Here is a 19,149-nt window from a genome sequence, read left to right on the forward strand (position 1 = left end):
AGTAGCTGCTTTCTTAAAAGGCCCTGGGAAGCTCCAGAGTCCAGAAATGATGTGACACTTTCTAGTGCTCTTTCACTTCAAATACAAGAGACACTCCAACTTCAGTGCTATGCAGTGCCTGAGGATGGTGACACTGTCACCACCTGGCTACTTCTCGGAACAACTACTGAAGCCTGGACAAAGTCCCCAGCAGAGCAAGCAGCAGGCTAACACATTTTCTATTTCCAAGTATACATAACTCAAATTCTAAAGCAGAAGATGTTTATGAAAAAACCTGATCAAATAACGTTATGTTTTATTTAAATAACCTCCAGTGAGAACACAGGCTAATCAACCATTTTCTCACCCCCCCAAATTCACCTCACAAGGAGGTGTGCACACTGCCTCTCAATGGAAGCGGGCCTGGCCTCTGCCCCGGCCAGCAGCTGGAGCAGGAGCATCCACAGTGGAGCGGGGGTTCTTGATGGTCTCATCCACGGACACAATAAGGCACGCAGCCTCAGAAGCTGCTGTCAGAGCGTTGATGCGCACCATGGCTGGCTCCCACACAAACGCCTGGAAGTTGTCAGTGATGTCCTCGGTGTTGATGTCCACCCCATACCACATGCCCCCCTGAAAGAGAGGGTGGCATTATGGCACATTTCTTCCTGCACCTTTCAAAGGACTCCAGGAACCTAACTTAACAGCACTTTCCCTAGGGAAATGGCACCTTCCTTGACAACACCTGCTTCCAACTCTGGACATGCTGACCAGGTAAGATACCCAGACCCTCCCAGGAAGCGGTCTCCAAGCCTGGCACTACGGCTGGAGGCAGTTGCCCACTGTACTAGGCACAGCACATACCTATAGCATCTCACCCACTCAATCCCTGAATCCCAGAGAGCATAACCACCTGTGCATGTCGAGCCCGAAGCTTGTTGAGGATGTTTGTGGCATCAAAGCCAGCATTGTCACACAGCTGTCGTGGGATGATCTCCAGGGCCTTGGCGTATGCCCCAATCAACAGCTGCTGTTTCCCTGGAATCGTCCTTGAATAATCCCGCAGGTATTTGGAAAGCTCCATCTCAATGGCTCCACCGCCAGCCACCACAGAGTCATTCTACAGAAAGTGACACATCTCAATGCAGTGGCCCAGCTCAAGGCTTCAAGTTGGGCTACAAAGTGACTTGCTATGCCCCCCCACCTCCCCCCCTTCACGTACAGCTAAATCGGACAGGTCACATGAAATCCAATGTTATTAGCTCCAGGACTGTAAAGGTGAATCTGTCATCCCAGTCAGTACCTTGATGGCCCTCCTCACAATCATGATGGCATCATGCAGAGACCGCTCTGTCTCCTCCATAAACTGCTCAGCGCCACCACGGAGGATGATGGTACATGTCTTGGCCTTAGGGCAGCCAGTGAAGAAATTGTACCTATGTCAAGGACACAACGGTGCACACATGAACTGCCACCATCTTGCAGTCTGATGCCCCTGCCAAGCCTTCCCAAGAGGGAGAAGTTCTTGTTCACTCAGGCTGTTGAGTCTAACTTTGGAAGGAAGTTTTTCAGGCAGGACCGCTGTGGTTATCACTGGAGCAAAGCTTGTGGAATCAGAGCCAAGATCCAACCAGAACTTCTCCCTTCTGTACCTGAGCTCTTTATCCCCACTCCCCAACAAATAGCACCTTGAAGAAGATACAAGCTACACACCACACCCAAAACAAAAGAGGGCGTGGAAAGACCCAAGCAGTTCTTGGGAACTGAAACCATAGGCTCACCTCTCTCCTCCAATTTGGGTCTCTTCAAACACCTGGCAGCAGCCCAGCACATCTGGAACCAGAGAATTCACACTGGTCTGGATTGAGCCTCCACAAGCCTGAGGAGCAAGGAAAACATCAACGAGATCAATTGGCCTCCTGCTACCCAGTCAATAAGCCAGTTTCCAAGCTGAATCTGCCACAGAACCCTGGAGTCCTCTGCATAGGATAGCCAGCCCACCTTTACCTTGACCGCTAGGTAATCCTAATCCCTACTACCCCTGAAGTTGACAATCAAACCAGAACACACAAAGGCCAAAGGGTCTTGTTCAAAGGAGACAGGGACCTGATGTCTAGTGCTCTGGGTCTACGCAGGAGCAGTTCTTTGACTATGAGGGAAAGCCCTGGCTGGAAGCAATATGCATCGAGCCTAACCTGCTGACCACAGTGCTGGTTGCTGTATAACACCCACTTCCTGACCTGTCTTAGTCAGTGATTCAAAGGTGTTTCTGTTACAGGGCATAAAGACACTAGCCTGGAGCACTCCTAACAGAGCTAACATAGGGACAACTTTATTTCATTACATCAGGGGCAGAGGAAAGGTTTCAGGGCCATGAAGGATAAACAGCAGCCCACGAAGGTTTCTTACCATCATCGTCCTCTTCAAATCCTCCTCAGGCACTCGGCCAGCACAGAACATGTCCCTGTCAGCAAAGTACTGGGTGGCCACATCCCCAATAGGGAGCTTAGACAAGATGACTTTGGCTCCAGACTGATGGATCTTCTCTAACTTGTCATAGAGAATGTTCCACTCAGCATCAACAATTGCTTGGTAATCCTAGAGATACACACACCCAAAGATGAGAGTGGTTAGTATGGCTGTGGGTATATGACAGGCTAACCCAACCCCTTTCTCTGATTTATCATCCAGGAACGAGCCAACAGTCCAAATTCACAAGGACTGTTAACAGCAACCACTTAACACTTTCAAACACAACACAGAAAGTAAAAGTAACCTCAAGGAAGGAGCTTTCCAGAATCTGTGGTTCTGCTGAGGTATGAAGAATCGTTTAACCTCTTCTGAAAGCTCTGACTAGGGATTTCCCAATAAGACCTTTCCATCACAAAAGCCATCCTGTGCTGGGAAACACTGCTACTAGAGGCAGCCTTGGGAACAACAATGGTAGGAACAGAGTCCGTGAGACAGAGTCTATCTGACCAAACAACGTCACAAGTCAGTGTAAGCTTGTCACCCCAGATACTCAGGGCTGAGGTAGGAAAATTACAGATTTAAGGCTAACCTGAGCAACTTATAATACTCCATTTCAAAATAAACATTTTTAAAAGGCCTGGCAAGCTTATTCCTTTAATTCCAGTATTCAGGAGACAGAGGCAGGCAGATCTCTGTAAGGCTAGCCTGGTCTACATAGCAAGTTACAGGAAAGAGCTACACAAAAACCACAACAGCCAGGGCTACACACAGAGAAACCTTGTCTCAAAAGGGGTCAGGGACAGGGTATATAGCTCAGTGGCAGAGCCCTACTTGACGTATGTGAGTTTTAGGTTCAATTGCCATCACCAAGGAGAAAAACAAAAAAAGCAAAAAACTCCAGGTGTTCTCAGGCCATCCAAGAGGCAGACAGCTCAGTCACTCAGTAACTTTTCACATTCACATCACCCCAGATTGAAGTCATTTAAGGAGAAAAGGAGAAAATTAGTGGGCCATGATATGCAAACATGGAAGTGTCACGGGAACCTGACAAACAGAGCTTAGCAGCCTAGAGACCGTGACCCCTCACCCAGAAAGTAACCCGCCCCCGCTGGGGGAGCCTACCTCCACTGTGTGGACTCTGATTTCAGCATTATCTTTCTCTGCTTTCAGCTCAAGCTCAACATTCAAGAGGGCAATTTTGGGGTTTTTATACTTCTTGGGCTGCATTTCAAAACCAGCATAAGAGAAAGTCTTCTTGAATGCAACACCAGCCACCAGCTGAGACTCCTGGTTAAAGCAGACAGATCAATGGTTTGGTTACAGCCAGAAATTCAGTCAGCCTATGAACCCAAAAGCATGAACCTCAGTTCCTACTCCCGTGACGGTCTTATCATCGCCGTCACAAAATCGGGAACAAACCCATCTTTCTTTTGCTAAGTGACGTAGAATACGTTTCACTTGCCCCTTTGAGGTGAGATATCACTCAGTTTGTAGAGATGAGCATGGCACAGGGTATCTGGGCTGTCCCCTATAGCTGGCCTCTGAAGTGCTGCCAGAGGACAACTACCTATGCAAAGACCCAGAAGATCTGAGTTTTTCTATACAAATGGCTCCCATTGCAAGAAGTCTACGAGTACAGGCAGTCAGCAATGAAAGCAGATAAATTAATGTCAAAGAATGTTTTTGACAGTTGTTAAAGATGAATTACAGCTATGCCATTCAATACAGCAGGCCCCAACCACATGTTGCATTTAAACAAGAACAAATTAAACTTAGAGCTCAGCATGTTGCACTAGCTGTTATTTTCAGTGCTTACACATGGAAAAAAAGGCCATTGTCCCAGACAGCACAGGGCGTACCGGACAGTATCAAGGGAATCCAATGCCCATACACACCAACTGTTACAATAGTGCTATATGCACAAAACCATGGTACAGAGCACCAGCATGCATCAGAAACAACCACTGGTATTAAAATAGCGCACACACTCACACTGTGTACACAAATTCTAGGTTACACTGTGCACACTGTTAAACAGTGGCTGCATAGGGATAGAGTGGTTATGTGACAATTAACTCTAAGCTCTCTTTATAGTCTGAAGTATTATCGATCCAAGAGGAATTAATAGTTTGACAGTACCCCTTGGAGAGTGAGCTGCCAAATACCTCCACATATATCTTTGGAGAATTCACAAGTAACTTATCTCAACTCGCCCTCCTACAGATCCTGACACTGACACAGAGACGAGACTCTGGACTGGCATAGGTCCACTTTCCCAAAGAATACAGGCAGCATGGGCAGAGTGGTCACGTCTACTTTCCGGCCTTAGCTGGATTCTCCCTTTACCCAAACGGTGAGCCTTGCTCCCACATGAAGCTAAGCTGTCTGTTGTCTAGGGAGGCCATCACAGGCTCACCTCTAGGGCTCCGCCCTGCACCTTCTTGATGCCAATCATTTTAAGCTGCAGCAGCTCGTCAAGCATCATCACAGCATCAACCACCATCTTGGCAAAGAAGACCTTCTGCTGGGAGATGAGCTTGGAGCTCAGGGCCGTCATTGCACACTTCTCTAGCATCTTCCTCTGTTCTCTGCAGCACAGGGAAGAACTGGCATTGAGCTTCTTACCTGATTCCACTACAGTGTGGAGTGGCACACTCCATCCAATCCTCTCCACACAGTGACTACTACACGGTGTGGCAGACAGTTCATATTTGACACAAACAGCATCAACCCATCATTTAAATAAAAATAATCTATCTATACATACCACCCCATTATTCTTCCTTTAACCAAAATTTCCCACCCACCCTCTCCACCGTTAGGATGTATCATGAGTGACAGAGTAGATAGTCGTCCCCCAACCCCCGGCTCTTTATGACAATCTATAGCCTCTTTCATGTTTTACAGCCAAGGGTCTGTCAAGAATCAAAAAGCCTCCTGCCTATACAGAATCTACAAGACCCGAGTAGCCCCCTGGAAACTTACACTTTGTCTTGCTTCTTCACAGTCACAGCTATCTCTCTGATTTTGTTAACAGCCTGCCAAAAACACAAGGTCAATGAATGAGTCTCCCACTAAACACAGAACAGTGAAGCTGACCCAACTACTGCTAAGAACTGAAGCACAGCTCCTCAGCCTGTGGCTGCTTAAGGTCTGCTGCTTGGGAAACTCTGTTCTGAAGAATCATCAGGACTTCTAGGACTTGGCTCTGGACTGTCATAAGGACATAGAGCGGCGCTTCACAGCTACTGAAGGGCAGAACAGGGACGGCGGAAATGCCCACCTCCTATGTCTCCCCCATACCCCAGGAAAGGCATCACCCTCCGTAACAGATATGTTAAGGTTCCTAGGTGTAGATCAAATGAACTGATGTAGCCATACCAACTGGGTGGCCGTGCGGAAAGCCCGGATGATGATCTGAGGGTGCAAACCTTCCTCCACGTAGGGCTTCACCTGCTTCAGAAACTCTGCAGCCAGCAGGGTCACTGAGGTGGTGCCATCACCAACCTGGAGGAGGATGGCAAGAGTACATACATGTTTTCTGGTATTCAGGAAACGAAGCACTGGAATTCATTTTTAGGGAACCTACCAATTTAAAGTGGACATTGTTTTAATGGGTGTTAAGCTCTTTTTCCAGAAACCCACAAAATTTGCAACATGGAAAGGTGAAAGCATCCAGGGAATCACCCTTTCTCAGAGGACCTGGAGGCACAAGATTAATTCTCCAAAGAGCCCAGGGACAGTCACTCTCAGGATACAACTTAGGGTTACTGCTGCTTCAAGAAACACTATGACCAAAGACACTTGGGGAGGACAGACTTTAATTGGTTTATGCTACCACATCACAGCACACCATCAACGGAAGTCAAGACAAGACTTTTAAGCAGGGCAGGGACCTGGAAGGAGCCGATGCAGAAACCACAGGGGCGCTGCTTACCGGCTTGCTCAGCTGCTTTCTTACAGAAGCCAGGACCATATTCCCAGAGGTGGCACCACCCACAGGCTGGCCCTCCCACATCCATCATTAAGAAAGGCCCGCTTCAGCCTGATCTTACTGAGGCATTTTCTCAATTAAAGCTTCTCTCCAATGACTCTAGCTTGTGTCAAGTGACATAAAACTAGTCAAGAAGGGGGGCTGGAGAGATGGCTCAGTGGCTAAGAGCACTGACTCTTCTTCCAGAGGTCCTGAGTTCAAACCCCAGCAACCACATGGTGGCTCATAAAACTAGTCAAGGTACTTTACAGAGTACAAAATTAGTAAGAAATAATTTCACGCTCATATGACAAATGACTATACAGTACCAAGAAGAAAGATGAAGGTCGTAGTTGTGCCAGCACTTGAGGAGGCAGGTCTCTGGAAATACAAGGCCAGCCTGGTCTACATAGCCAACTTTAGGATAGCTGAACTAGAGGCACCCTGCCCCCACCCTCCAAAAAATTTGTAACTATTTTTATTTACTTACAAAATTATAATTTTAGACCCCCCCCCCAAAAAGTCTTCACTGAAAGAGCAGCAGCAAAGTAATGAACATGCATTCCAGCCTCCACGTAAATGTCTGTCTCTGACTTTCTTACCTCAGCGTCTTGGGATTTGGCAATGTCCACTAAAGTCTTTGCTGCAGGATGGACAACATCCAGGAGTTTCAGAATTGTGGCCCCATCATTAGAAATTGTTGCTTTGCCTTAGAGAGAAAGACAGTAACATTTAAAGCCCCTCCTCTTTCTTAAACATTTATATATCAGTACTCCATTGCTGTCGCTGTCTTCGGATACCCCAGAAGAGGGCGTCAGATCCCATTACAGATGGTTATAAGCCACCATTGTGGTTGCTGGGATTTGAACTCACAACTTCTGGAAGAGCAGTCAGTGCTCTTAACCACTGAGTCACCTCTCTATCCCTGACCCCTTTCTTAATTCTACTGACTGGACCTGGACTCCAAACACACTTTTCTTGGGATCGGGTCACACAAACTAAAGCAACATGGGCTCTTGACTTTCACAGAGAAATGTTTTAAATAGTCAAACATGATGGTGAACAACAGTTATCCTGCTACTCAGGAGACTAAACAAGAACATCTTTAGTTTAAGGCTAGCCCAAGCTATACTATTAAGATACTTTGAATACAATGGTCATCATAATATCTCTGTCTGACACAGGTACTGGAAACTGATCTTGGTCACGTGAAAGAGCAGCAAGCTTTCCTAACCACCAAGGCAGCTATCTCTCCAGCCTGTCTGTTCTATTCATGTCTCTGGCCCACTTTACTAGAAGGCAACAGACTCCTGAGTTCAGGTTCTCTCTCCCACAGATTCCAATAGGGTTCTACATTCAAGGCTGTGTATGCAGCTTCAGGGTGATTAATCCCTTAGGAGAGATCCTGCAAACAATGGGATTTCTGATGGCAACCTTGAGCCCCCCACAGGCTCCTCAGGTACCAAATCTCCTGTACAAAGCCCTGAAGAACCACGAAGACTTACCTCGTCCATCCACAATAAGTTTATCCATGCCACGGGGACCCAGGGTGGTTCTTACAGCCTCAGCAATCACTTGGCAGGCACTGATGTTACTCACAAGCTGAGGGATGCCTTGGGAGCTATCAGTACCCTCTTTCAACAGGATAACTGGTGTGGGCTGGAGAAGAGAGAGCAATTGACTGCTTTTAATCGTCTGCTACTTGAGACTCAGGACAGTGGGTAGGGAAGATACTCCCAATACCGCCATGGCTGAGTTATCCACATTCTTAAAGCACATTCCCCTACTACCCAGACTGATTCCAACCACACCAAATTCTGAGACACTGCTGATAATGAAGTCTAAACAATAATCATGATTTCTCCCATATGCCCCTTTTGACTTTTGATGGGTTACAGCACAGCACAAAGAAAACAGGCCCTCCTTTGCACCTCCAACCCAAGGGGCCTAGATAACAGTTTCCAGGCAAAAGATTTCATGTCTACCAACTGGCTTGGGGTAGTGCCTAAGATGGGAAACTGAAGCAAGAGAAAAGAGGGGCACTGGTTAGAAACTATCCCACAGAAGATGTCTGGGTAGCATGGTGGAGTTGGGCTAGCACCACAGTGAACAATATTGGGGAGTGCACACACGTTCTATCGTGAGCTGTGGAAAGTCACTGTATTAACACATGCTCAGACTGAGCGCTCCAAGTCCACTACAATTACTGTGATGAGGCCTTTGCTTAGAATTACAGACTAGAACCTGCTCTAGCTGCAAATCCCCAACACACCCACGGCCAGTCAACTTACTCTACCCCCACACTGCAGCCTGACACCCCATTATCAGAGAGTACTCTGATATGTCAGGGGCTTCAGAGAGAGATGCCCAAGTTTCTGCCATCACGTGACTGCCATCTGGATGTGGGCTGGATACAGTACTGAGGCTTTTGAAGTGGGAAGGATAGGGACAGAAACCTGGAGCTTCCACTGTAAGAATCCACTTTGCATGGCACAGCATTTCCTGTATGGAACCATGGATCTTAAAGGACCTTGCTAATCACAGGCTGCCTTTGCTTTCCTCTCTCCTGTAGAATCCTTCGGTGGCTGTTAAGTCTCCTCCCAGCCTCTCCAACCCAGTGGAGATTAGAGCTGGAAAAGACCTTGGCGAGTCTCTGCTCCAGCTTTCTCTTTCTTTTTTAAAGGCTGGGCTAGATCTACAGAACTGGATTGCATTTTTCTTTAGAATTATTTACTTATGTATGTAAGTACACTGTCTTCAGACTCACCAGAAGAGGGCATCGGATCCCATTACAGATGGTTATGAGCCACCAAGTGATTGCTGGGAACTGAACTCGGGTCCTCTGGAAGAGCAGTCAGTGCTCTTAACCTCTGAGCCATCTCTCTAGCCCTACCTTTTTCTTTTTGGTGAAATAAATGAACTTTCATCTTAAAATAGAAATGTATAATTGTTGAGAAAACAGAACACTATTCAACTTTTTGTTAATTATTTCATAAGCATTTTTGAACCAACTGCTTATCTGTTAAACCCCCTGGAGCAGCATATCTTACTGCGTCCCAGACCCACTGAAGCGGGGCTGAACTTCAGAAATAACCCAAGCGGATTTACACATATCCTAAAGCCTGAAAACACCACAGTTCAAATGTGCAAAACCAAAAGGCATACAACCAAAAGGCTGGTAAACTAGTGTACATTTACCAGATCTCAGACCAGTTATGAGCATGGTCTCAGCACAACAATACTGACAGGAATAAGGGATCCAGTACGGCACAGCGGTGGGTAGGAAGACGTTAACTACCCGTAGTTGGGGAGATAGCTCAGCAATTCAAAGCACTGCCTACTCTTCTAGAATACTAGGGTTAGAATCCCAGCAGCCAGCTCACAACCACCTTTGACCCCACCAGACTCCATAGGCACCCAAATACACAACTGACACAGACTCACAGGCAGCCAAAACATCTATACAACTGAAGTAAAGTTTAAAAGAAAAATTGTCCTAAAAAAGACATTAGTAGTGCAATGAGATAAAATTAAAACACAGTACCACACACACCACATCCTAACTGGGTTAGAGAGCCATTGTCCTTTACTGAATAAAAACACTACCAGGGTGCTGGCCTCACGTCATATGCAGAAGTCACAATAACTACAAGGTATGAACCAATAAAGACCTATTTGTTTTTTTCAAAGAAAAATGACTAGTTATAGGCAAACAGGCTTTCAAATCAAAGAAATGTTAAAAGTCGTAGTAAATGAAGTTGTACTGGTCTAAGAAAAGACATTGAGAGTGAAACGTAAAGACAGATCTGAGGCTGGAGAAACAGCTCAGAAGGCAAGAGAGCTAGCTTCCTGCTCTCCCTGAGGACAGTTTGGTTCAGAATACCACAACTATTTGTAACGCCATCTCTAAGACTGAATTCATTGCCCTTTTCTGGCCTCCACAGATGGCCACATAAATACATACTTACACACGCATGCACACTGTGATGGTTTGCATATGCTTGGCCCTGGGAGTGGCACTAGTAGAAGGTGTGGCCTTGTTGGAGGAAGTGAGTCACTCTGGAGGTGGGCTTGGAGACACTCCTCCTAGCTGCCTGAGGATGCTTAGTCTGTCCCTGGCTTCCTTTGGATGAAGATGTAGAACTCTCAGCTCCTCCTGCACCATGCCTGCCTGGATGCTGCCATGCTTCTGCCTTGATACTGGACTGAACCTCTGAACCTGTAAGCCAGCCTCAATTAAATGTTTTTATTTATAAGACTTGCCTTGGTCATGGTGTCTGTTCACAGCAATAAAACCCTAACTAAGACACACACTAAAAATTTAAAGAAACAAAAGTTTTGAATATGCTAAAGAGCATGCTTTAGTCTACTAAGACTGGTTATGTACAAAAAAAAAAAATAAGAGAACTGAAAAAAAGATTAGGCTATAAGGTCTTGAAGAATATTAGAGACAGAAGACAAGGAGAGGGGTATATGTGTTTCCTAGGTCCAGTCAGGAACACTAGACAATCCCAATTCTATACCTTATTACTTGTTACAGGTAAATTTACCACAAAATAATAAAAACAATGAAACTAGCATACAACAAAAAGAATGCTGGCAGGAAACTCCCCTGTATCTGAGTCAGGCACGAACTGAAGAGTAAATACCTTCCTTCCCCAGAGTATCCAGGAATGATCCAGGAATAACAGTATAGAAGAAACAGCTTCCCTACACTCAGCATTCTGGGGGCCGCTATAGAGGGCCTGCTCCTGGTTCCATCGAGAAGGAAGACACTTCCTCAAAAGTCCCATACCTCACAGTCCTTCTGAACCATTGCTTAGGACAGCCAAGGGCAGTGGTTCTCAACCTGTGTGTTGTGACACTTTTAGAGTCAAATGACCCTTTCCCGGGCATTGCCTAAGACCATTGGAAACACTGGTATTTACGTTATAACTCATACCAATAGAAAATTACAGTTACAAATAACAATGAAATGTTTTATGGTTGGGGTCACCACAATACACAGAATTATATATATTAAAGGGTTGCAGCATTAGCCAGATTGTGCACAGATATGATCCCAGTGCTTACTTGGGAGGTGGAGGCAGGAGGACTGCTGAGATTTCAAGGCTAGCCCCGGGGGTGGACTGGCAACAGTACAGTAAGCCAGGCTACGGTACACATGGCCCACCCTTTCCATCTCACTCTTCTTGTCCCTTCACTACAAGGAAACCACAAAAGGCTTTAGTGTGTCATCTTCCTCTCCATTTTCCTTAAAATTGTTCATCAAGGGACTGGAAGAACATCTTACAGAAAGAACACTGGCTAGCCTTCCAGGACGGGGTTCCTTCCACTCAGTGGCCCACATCTCTAACTCTAGTTCCAGAGATCTGACACCTTGTGGCCTCCATGGGTATTACCTGTGCACAGTAACCAGGCACACATGTAGTCACAATACCCACATACACTAAATAAAATAAAAACCCAAACCATTTACTAAACAATTAGTCAGAGGAAACCCTGGAAATGGCTCAGGGGTAGAGGTGCTAGATGCACAAGCCTAACCATCAGAACTCATAACAAGCCAGTCACTGTGACATGTACAGACTGGAAGAAACAAGAATCACCAGGAAGCTCACAGGCCTGGAGTATGCATTACAGCAACAGAAACAAGAGCGCCTGCTCTTCAATGAAGTTGAAGGTGAGATCTGGACAGCTGTCCTCTGACCTCTCCGCTGCTAGGGTGGTGGTATGCACTGGGCCCACACCCTCACACACTAAGTATATAAATAAGCAGGCCAACCAGAATGAAGCACAGGTACCCAGAAAACTGGGGCAGAAAGTTCTACACCACTCTGACATCTTAGTTTCATTTCTATCCCTGTGAGAAAATACCTTGACCAGGAAAAACAAAAACAGCAAAGGGGTTTAGTTTAGCTTACAAATCTTGGATTCTGTCTGGTACCTGGTGGGGATGGGGAGGAGTGTCAAGTAACCTGGGGGAGCTGGTCACGTCATCTGCAGCCCAGAGCAGAGAACAATGAATGTATGCACTCTGCCCCTAGCTACAGCACTCCAGGCTCAGGAAAGTGTCCCACAATGCCTGGGTCGTCCCACATAAACTAAGGCAACCCAATCAATTCCCCCACAGACCAACCTAATCTACACAATCCCTTGTTGGGACTGGTTATCAGGTTAACAAAAGCAATCACCACAGTGGGATCTACATAGTGACTTCCAAACAAGCCTTGAGCTACAAAGAGCTAGCCTGCTCATAGCTAAGCTGTCGATCAAATGAAGCCTTAGATACAAAACCTAGACCTGAAAAAATAAAAGCAAAGTCACTGCTGTTAACATTAGACATGATGTTATATAGAGCAAGACCAGCACCATATCTGTATCTGACTGAAAGCAACTACAGCGTAATGTCAAAAAGGAAGACATTTCTAGTTGTAGATGTACAAAAGCCAGAGAATCAGGATTCCAGGGGACCCCTTTAATTCTCCATCACAAATGGCTTCCAGACTGCCTGATACACCAGCCTGTTGATCACTGATACCAGAAGGCCAACGAGCCAACTGCAAAGAACAAGAATCAATTCAGATAAACCCAGATGTGGAGGTCTAGGGCCCTTTGATAAAAGGTTTGCTACTTCGTTGGCAAATACTGGGCCACTGGGGTCACATCGGCAGCAACAATGGATATTTTACCACAGCACATGAAGAGTCTCAAGTTTACTCCTCATCTCTGGTCTTTGCCAACCCAATCAATTTCAAGAATAAGTAACTCTGAATAAGCCAGTGTTAGGGGTCAGGGAGCGTCTGTAGGGGTTCCTTCGGAGGGAGCTGGAGTTGTAATCTCAAAGGTTATCAAGTCCGCCTGTAATCTATGGAAATAAGAAGCTGCAAAAGGCGGACAAAGGATTGACACTAAAAAGCAAAACTGAGCGCGCTGATGCCAAGCGCACAGGGTACTGTCTTGAAAGTTGACATTGCTCGCTAACAACTCAGGTTTATCACAGGGAATAGGGGAGGTACCTGACGCTGTGTCAAGGACAAAGGGGTGATGAAGAACTATAGGCAGATCTTTAAGAGACTCCTGCCTAAGGCACTCAGGTCTTCCCATCTCTCGTGCTGGGTACATTAATCGCCCTTTTCCAGCACCAAGAGGGACCTGTGCATTCGGAGAATTAAAAATGCCCCTGCTGAATGACTGAGCGAACGGACGGGATCCAACAGGAATGAAGAATTCTGTCTTTCCGCATGCGGGGACGTAAGCGACCACAGTGCACTCGGCCCAACCTAAAGATCCTCACGCTGCCCCTGTGCGCCCTAGAAGCTCGCGCGTCCACTTCCGCACCTCCCGGGGCCATGTAACCCGGCCTTATGGTAGATACAAGCACTCGGTTCCGAAAACCCAAGAAGGGGCTGAATAAGGGGCCCGTGATCCTAAAGCACCACGAGATCCACGGTTTCCAGGCCCAGTGGCATCGCGAGCCCCATTCGGCTCTCGTCAACCGCTGCGGCTCTGGGTGGAGGCCGTGCCCAGGCAGGAGGTCGGGACGAGCCGCTGTAGACCGTCCGCAAGGCAAACCAGGGCCGCAGGGTCGTGGATGGCAGCGGATGTGCGGGGAGCCACTCACCATCATCTTGGAAGCGGTTCCAGGTACCCGCAACTCGTCTGTTCTCCGCCTAGGGGCCGCCCACCCAAAGCCCACAATGCTCCGCGCCGGCGAAATTCCCAGAAGCTTCTGGCGAGACGTTAAGCCGGGAGAGGAAGAGAACGGACCACTTCCGCCACTCTATGGTTAAACTACCAGGTGGCGGGCTAGAGGGGTCGGAGGCCCAGGGACGCTCTAGGAACTCGGGTTCTCTTTGGCAGGGCCATCGAGTTTCGATGTGCTTTGGGTCTGTGAGGGCGCTTCAAGGCCCCGCCTTCAGCCCGCGTACCCAGGCACCGTGGTGGACACGCAATGAAATGTCAACACTGAACACCGGCTGTGGGAAGCACCTTAGGTGAGTGATCTCACTGCACCCACGCAGTTCCGAGGCATTGGAGCTCTGTGCGTTTCACAGGTAGCCTAGGAAGTTGAGAACAAGCGTCCCGGGTCGCTCGGGGCGGGAGCGGCTTCCAGACTCCGCAGCGCCTCTTGTCGCCCGAGGCGCCGCCTTGCCGCTAGCAGAGGGTGAGGTCGCGCTGCCTCGACACGAGGCCAGCCTATGGCTGGGAGGAGACCATCCCGCGCAGCCCCGCGAGCCGCCTACCCCAGGATCGGGGAGGTGCGTCTATAAGGAGGAATGCGGGGGCGGGGCTGTGAACTGCAGTTGCTATTAAGAGTTTTGGCAAATCAGCTCCCGGTGCCACTTCTCCTGGCCAATAGGAAGTGGCCTAGGGCGCAGAGGCGGGAAGTGCGGCCACACGAACAGACGTGACGGCCAATCAGACGCCGGCCTCCGTTCCGCGCTCCAACCGGCGCGGAGAGCGGGCCTGAGGGAGGCCGTGGCAGCTGTCAGGCTGAAGTCGGGCGAGCGATCGCGACGGGACGGCGGCGGCTGGACGGGCGCTGGAGATGAGCCGTGGCGCCGCGGGCTGGTGCTGTCTCGTGCTCTGGCTGCCCACGTGCGTCGCGGCCCACGGTGAGCGGCGACCGGCGGGCGGGGCGGGCGTCCAAAGTGCGCGCTGCGCGGGCCGGGGGCCACGGGTCACCTTGGGGACCCTGCGAGTTTGGGCCGGCCAAATTCAGGGGCCACGCGGCCGTAGCGGGTAGATGCTGGTTCCGGGGTCTGTGAGTAGGCACAGCCCGACAACCCCCACGCCCCGTCGAAGCAAGATCCTTCAGCTTTCCTCCCACTGAGGGCGACTCTGGTGACAGCTAGAGATCCAGAACGGAGAACGTGAGCGTGCTTATAGGCAGGAACACACACATGGGCTCACACGCACAGGCACCCACTTACACAATTCGAACATAAATGTACACACCTACGCGTTAAGGGAACACATGCATATACCCGAAGCTTATTAGATAAGCACATCAAATGCCAGACAGGAACTTGCTTGTGGAAAGGGTTGCCTCATGTTAATCCAGAAGGCTTCCTGGGGGGGGGGGTGCATACATCTGATGAAGTGTACCTACACTCAGGACAAAAAGCTGCAAGCCCCCTTAGCTTTGTCTGAGCTTTGATATGAAACATGGATATAGCCAGAGACAGTCCTGGCCACAACACACAGTAGTGGCTTGGTAATTGGGTTGACTAACAGACCTGAGCTTCCATCCATCATTTGTCTTTCTGGGTTTAAGGAATCCAGGGACTCAAATCCCAGGAGAACATTAAACTTCAGCGTTGAGAAAGGTTTCTTCATCCTAGCAAAGCTCTGGCTGTTATGGCCGTTCCCCTTTAGGACAGCACAGCCGGGCAGAGTTCTTTGCTCAGTAACCTTTACTGAGCAGCCACTGTGTCCTCGGCACTAGGGATTCGTTGATGTGTAAAACCACATGCTTAGAATCATTGCGCTAATGAAAGAATCAGACATAGAATAGTATGGGTCCACCATAATTACAGAGGAAGTATTAGCTGGAAGAAAGCATATTTTGAATGGGTGTAGGAAGGGACAAGGCAGCATCTTTCTGAGAAATGACAGGTAAACTTTTAGGAAGACCAAGAAGATGAAGACACTGGAAAGCCAGGACAACTTGAACATGGGAAAAAGGAGACAAGATTGGAGTGGGTATAGGACTCAAGTCAGGCAGGGCTTTCTACACCACAGCCAATAGCAGCACACACTTTAGTCAGTGATGGGGACACGGAAGCTCTTGCAGTGGGGTGGGTGGCAGGTGGACTTTAAGAGAGACAGCTCAGCAGTTAGGAATACATGTTCTTCCCGAGGGACCAGCTCACAACTGTCTGTCCCTTCAGTTCTGGGGAACTGACACCTAGGCTCTGCAGGCACCAGGCACACACACTGTGCATGAACATACATGCAGCCAAAGCACACATATACACAAAATTTAAATTAAAAATATAAAAAGGATGAAGGCAGATGGAAAGCTGAGGCAGGAGGATTGCTTGAGCCCAAAATGTTTACTAGCCTGGGCCACATAGCAAAACCCCACCTAAAAAAGAAGACAGACATGGAACAAGACAAGTTGGGATAGTCGGGACAAGAGAGGACAGTGACTAATCTAGGAGTGTTAGTGAGACCAGAGCTAACCTCGAAGTTCTGGTTAGAAACGTGGGGCCTCTTCAGAGAAGGGGTGGCTGTGGCTCAGCTGCTGTGGCAGGAGCAGCAGCAGACACAAATGTGCATGCAGTCTGCCCTGCAGTACAGACACCAGCTCTCCAGCTGGGCATGGTGACGCATGCCTATAACCACGAATGTGAGGCAGTCAGGAGGAAAGGACTCAAGGCCCACCAAGGAAACAAACTAGTGCAAAGCCAGCCTGGGCAGTATGAGACCATTAAGGGGGCGTGTGGGGGGGGGGGGAATTCCTGGGTATGACGGCACTCACCTTTAATTCCAGCACCAAGGGTGTGTGTGGTTGGGGAATATCAAAGGCAAGTGGAGTCTGAGTTTGAGGCCAGTCAGGGCTACATAGTGAGACTTTGTTTTTAAAAATAAGTTAAAGTTTAAAAAAAGCAATAATTGAGCTACCTGAGGATCCAATCAGCTGATGCCAGGGTCTCTGGGCCCAGACCATAGCCTACCCAGTTGAAGACATAGAGAAGACCACAACGGAAACCTGACTCGGCCTGCTCCAGAGAGGCTTTCATCTACATTCTTTCCCTTAGGCTTACGCATCCATGACTACTTATACTTCCAAGTGCTGAGTCCCGGGGATATTCGATACATCTTCACAGCCACACCTGCCAAGGACTTTGGTGGTATATTTGTAAGTTTAAAGATGCTTAGATTTCTAACCTTTATTGTGGAAACTACCTGAAAACCCGGGTGCCAGCTTTCTGTCCGCTCTGCCTTGGGTTATAACAGCTCCCCTTCAGAAAGGCAGGGTGAGGCTGAGTAGTCAGACAGGACTTTGAGAATCAGATTACAATGCTCAGGCGTTCAGCCACACAGAAACCACTCCATTTCCTTCCCTCACCCTTTATGAGGCACCAGTAAGATGGAATTGTTAGTGCATTCCAAAAAGTGTCTTCCTACACTCTTATTTGTCCAAATGTCTAAACCTTTTTCAGCACACACGGTATGAACAGATTCACCTGGTCCCTGCTGAACCTCCAGAGGCCTGCGGGGAGCTCAGCAACGGCTTCTTCATCCAGGACCAGATCGCTCTGGTGGAGAGGGGGTAAGGAGTGGCCAGGCATGGCTCACGGGAAGGGCAGATTCTGACCACAGCTTACACTACTTTGAAATATCAATGTTTAAATGATTCTTCCTTTACACATCTTTAAGAAATGTCTTGTCTACTTTCAGCTGTGTACTGATGAGCCTCAATACAAGTTCTCTATGGTCCTTTCATCCTCCCAGAGGATGTAAGGGAGGGGCAGCTAGCACCTTCCTTTCTTTTGGTCTCATCACCACCTCTTCCAGGGGCTGCTCCTTCCTCTCTAAGACCAGAGTGGTACAGGAGCATGGTGGGCGGGCTGTGATCATCTCGGACAATGCAGTAGACAATGACAGTTTCTACGTGGAGATGATTCAGGACAGTACTCAACGCACAGCTGACATTCCTGCCCTCTTCCTGCTCGGCCGAGATGGGTGAGGGCTCTTTGCTTCGGGCTGGCCACACTACACTGGGTACTGTCACTTGGTGGGGGTCAAAGACAATCAGCAGTACCCTCTCACAGGCCTTGTCTTGAATATCCCAGTCAGAGGGCAAAAGAAGTCAGTTTCTGAGCTCTGAGTAACTGGGGCAGAGGGCACTTTTAGGTGCTGAGAAAGTGACTGTCCACTGCTCTTCATGCCCTCCCAGCTACATGATCCGACGTTCTCTGGAACAACACGGGCTACCGTGGGCCATCATCTCAATCCCTGTCAATGTCACCAGCATCCCTACCTTTGAGCTGCTGCAACCTCCATGGACTTTCTGGTAGAAAAGCCGACCCCAGGTTCCAGAGACAAGTGACTCCTGGGAAGAGGAAACCCAAGATTCTGCTATATGGAGTCGGGAGATAGATTCTGAGGACCAGTGGAGCCAGGGAGAGGACAAGTAAGCCATACTTGTGGCTTTCCCTTCCCTAGGGCCTACAAGGACATCTCATGCTTCAGGAAGAGGCTTCTGGCTAGAATTGGGAACAAAAGGTGCTGAAGGCAGGTGGCCCAGACACATACCACCTGTTTCAGCTTCCAGCAGCCGGGACCTCCTCACAATGAGCCTTCTAACTGTTGAAGTGGTATTATTTGGGGACTAATAAGCCCCTACTTTTAGCAATAAAGCCAAATAAAGCTCATCAGGTTTGTGCCTGTGTCCTAAACTAAGAATGCATGGCTGTGGGGAGCTCACTTAGTCCCATATCATGCTGATTTTAGGGGAGGGTCACAGACTACCATGGCGTCTCAAGGCCCATCAGGATGAGTATGTCAGATGCCAGTTGTAGTCCAGCCCTCCGAGAAGACTCATGGCCTAGAGTGAGCTACTGAAACAGAACCTGAGACTCCTGCTCTGGCTTTAGGGACATTTACACTCTGCTGAAGACCTGGGAGCATTCTGCCGCCACCCAGTGGTCTAACTTGTGCCCTTTGCATCCTCCTCGACTTCTGCAGGCCCAGAGTGGGCCACCCAGCAC

General features: G+C 48.4%; 2 protein-coding genes across 4 annotated transcripts; one reads left to right on the top strand and one right to left on the bottom strand.

Annotated features, from left to right (window-relative positions):
- Nucleotides 1-261: 261 nt before the first annotated feature.
- On the bottom strand, nucleotides 262-14,171 carry CCT7 (chaperonin containing TCP1 subunit 7). The gene is made up of 12 exons (XM_080932449.1): nucleotides 14,049-14,171; nucleotides 7,930-8,083; nucleotides 7,027-7,133; nucleotides 5,833-5,958; nucleotides 5,437-5,489; nucleotides 4,868-5,039; nucleotides 3,574-3,738; nucleotides 2,389-2,577; nucleotides 1,761-1,858; nucleotides 1,283-1,415; nucleotides 893-1,099; nucleotides 262-612 (listed from the first exon to the last, which is right to left on the bottom strand). Exons 1-12 carry the CDS (start codon nucleotides 14,052-14,054, stop codon nucleotides 388-390), a joined length of 1,635 nt encoding a protein of 544 aa, XP_080788575.1. The 5' UTR covers nucleotides 14,055-14,171; the 3' UTR covers nucleotides 262-387.
- A 157-nt stretch (nucleotides 14,172-14,328) lies between these two features.
- PRADC1 (protease associated domain containing 1) lies at nucleotides 14,329-18,787 on the top strand. 3 transcript variants are annotated; one of them, XM_080931859.1, is made up of 6 exons: nucleotides 14,329-14,685; nucleotides 14,787-15,042; nucleotides 17,194-17,294; nucleotides 17,599-17,708; nucleotides 17,837-18,121; nucleotides 18,336-18,787. In XM_080931859.1, the coding sequence occupies exons 2-6, from the start codon at nucleotides 14,976-14,978 to the stop codon at nucleotides 18,454-18,456; spliced, it is 684 nt and encodes a 227-aa protein (XP_080787985.1). In that variant the 5' UTR covers nucleotides 14,329-14,685; nucleotides 14,787-14,975; the 3' UTR covers nucleotides 18,457-18,787. The 3 variants fall into 3 exon arrangements, with proteins under 3 accessions (XP_080787985.1, XP_080787987.1, XP_080787986.1); XM_080931861.1 differs by having other exon boundaries at nucleotides 17,954-18,121; XM_080931860.1 differs by having other exon boundaries at nucleotides 14,365-14,421.
- The last annotated feature ends 362 nt before the right edge of the window (nucleotides 18,788-19,149 follow it).

The sequence above is a fragment of the Micromys minutus genome (genome assembly GCF_963924665.1).
Source record: "Micromys minutus genome assembly, chromosome: 18".
NCBI classification, from domain to species: Eukaryota; Metazoa; Chordata; class Mammalia; order Rodentia; family Muridae; genus Micromys; species Micromys minutus.

Bases quoted from the DNA above. Each gene is read 5' to 3' on its own strand.
- CCT7 (XM_080932449.1), bottom strand. The intron at 1,859-2,388 runs GTAAGAAACCTT...CTTGCTCCTCAG, and splicing joins ATTTGAAGAGGACGATGATG to GCTTGTGGAGGCTCAATCCA. The intron at 1,100-1,282 runs GTACTGACTGGG...CACTTTCTGTAG, and splicing joins TTGTGAGGAGGGCCATCAAG to AATGACTCTGTGGTGGCTGG.
- PRADC1 (XM_080931859.1), top strand. From the start codon at position 14,976: ATGAGCCGTGGCGCCGCGGGCTGGTGCTGTCTCGTGCTCTGGCTGCCC. The intron at 15,043-17,193 runs GTGAGCGGCGAC...TCTTTCCCTTAG, and splicing joins CACGTGCGTCGCGGCCCACG to GCTTACGCATCCATGACTAC. The intron at 18,122-18,335 runs GTGAGGGCTCTT...ATGCCCTCCCAG, and splicing joins TTCCTGCTCGGCCGAGATGG to CTACATGATCCGACGTTCTC.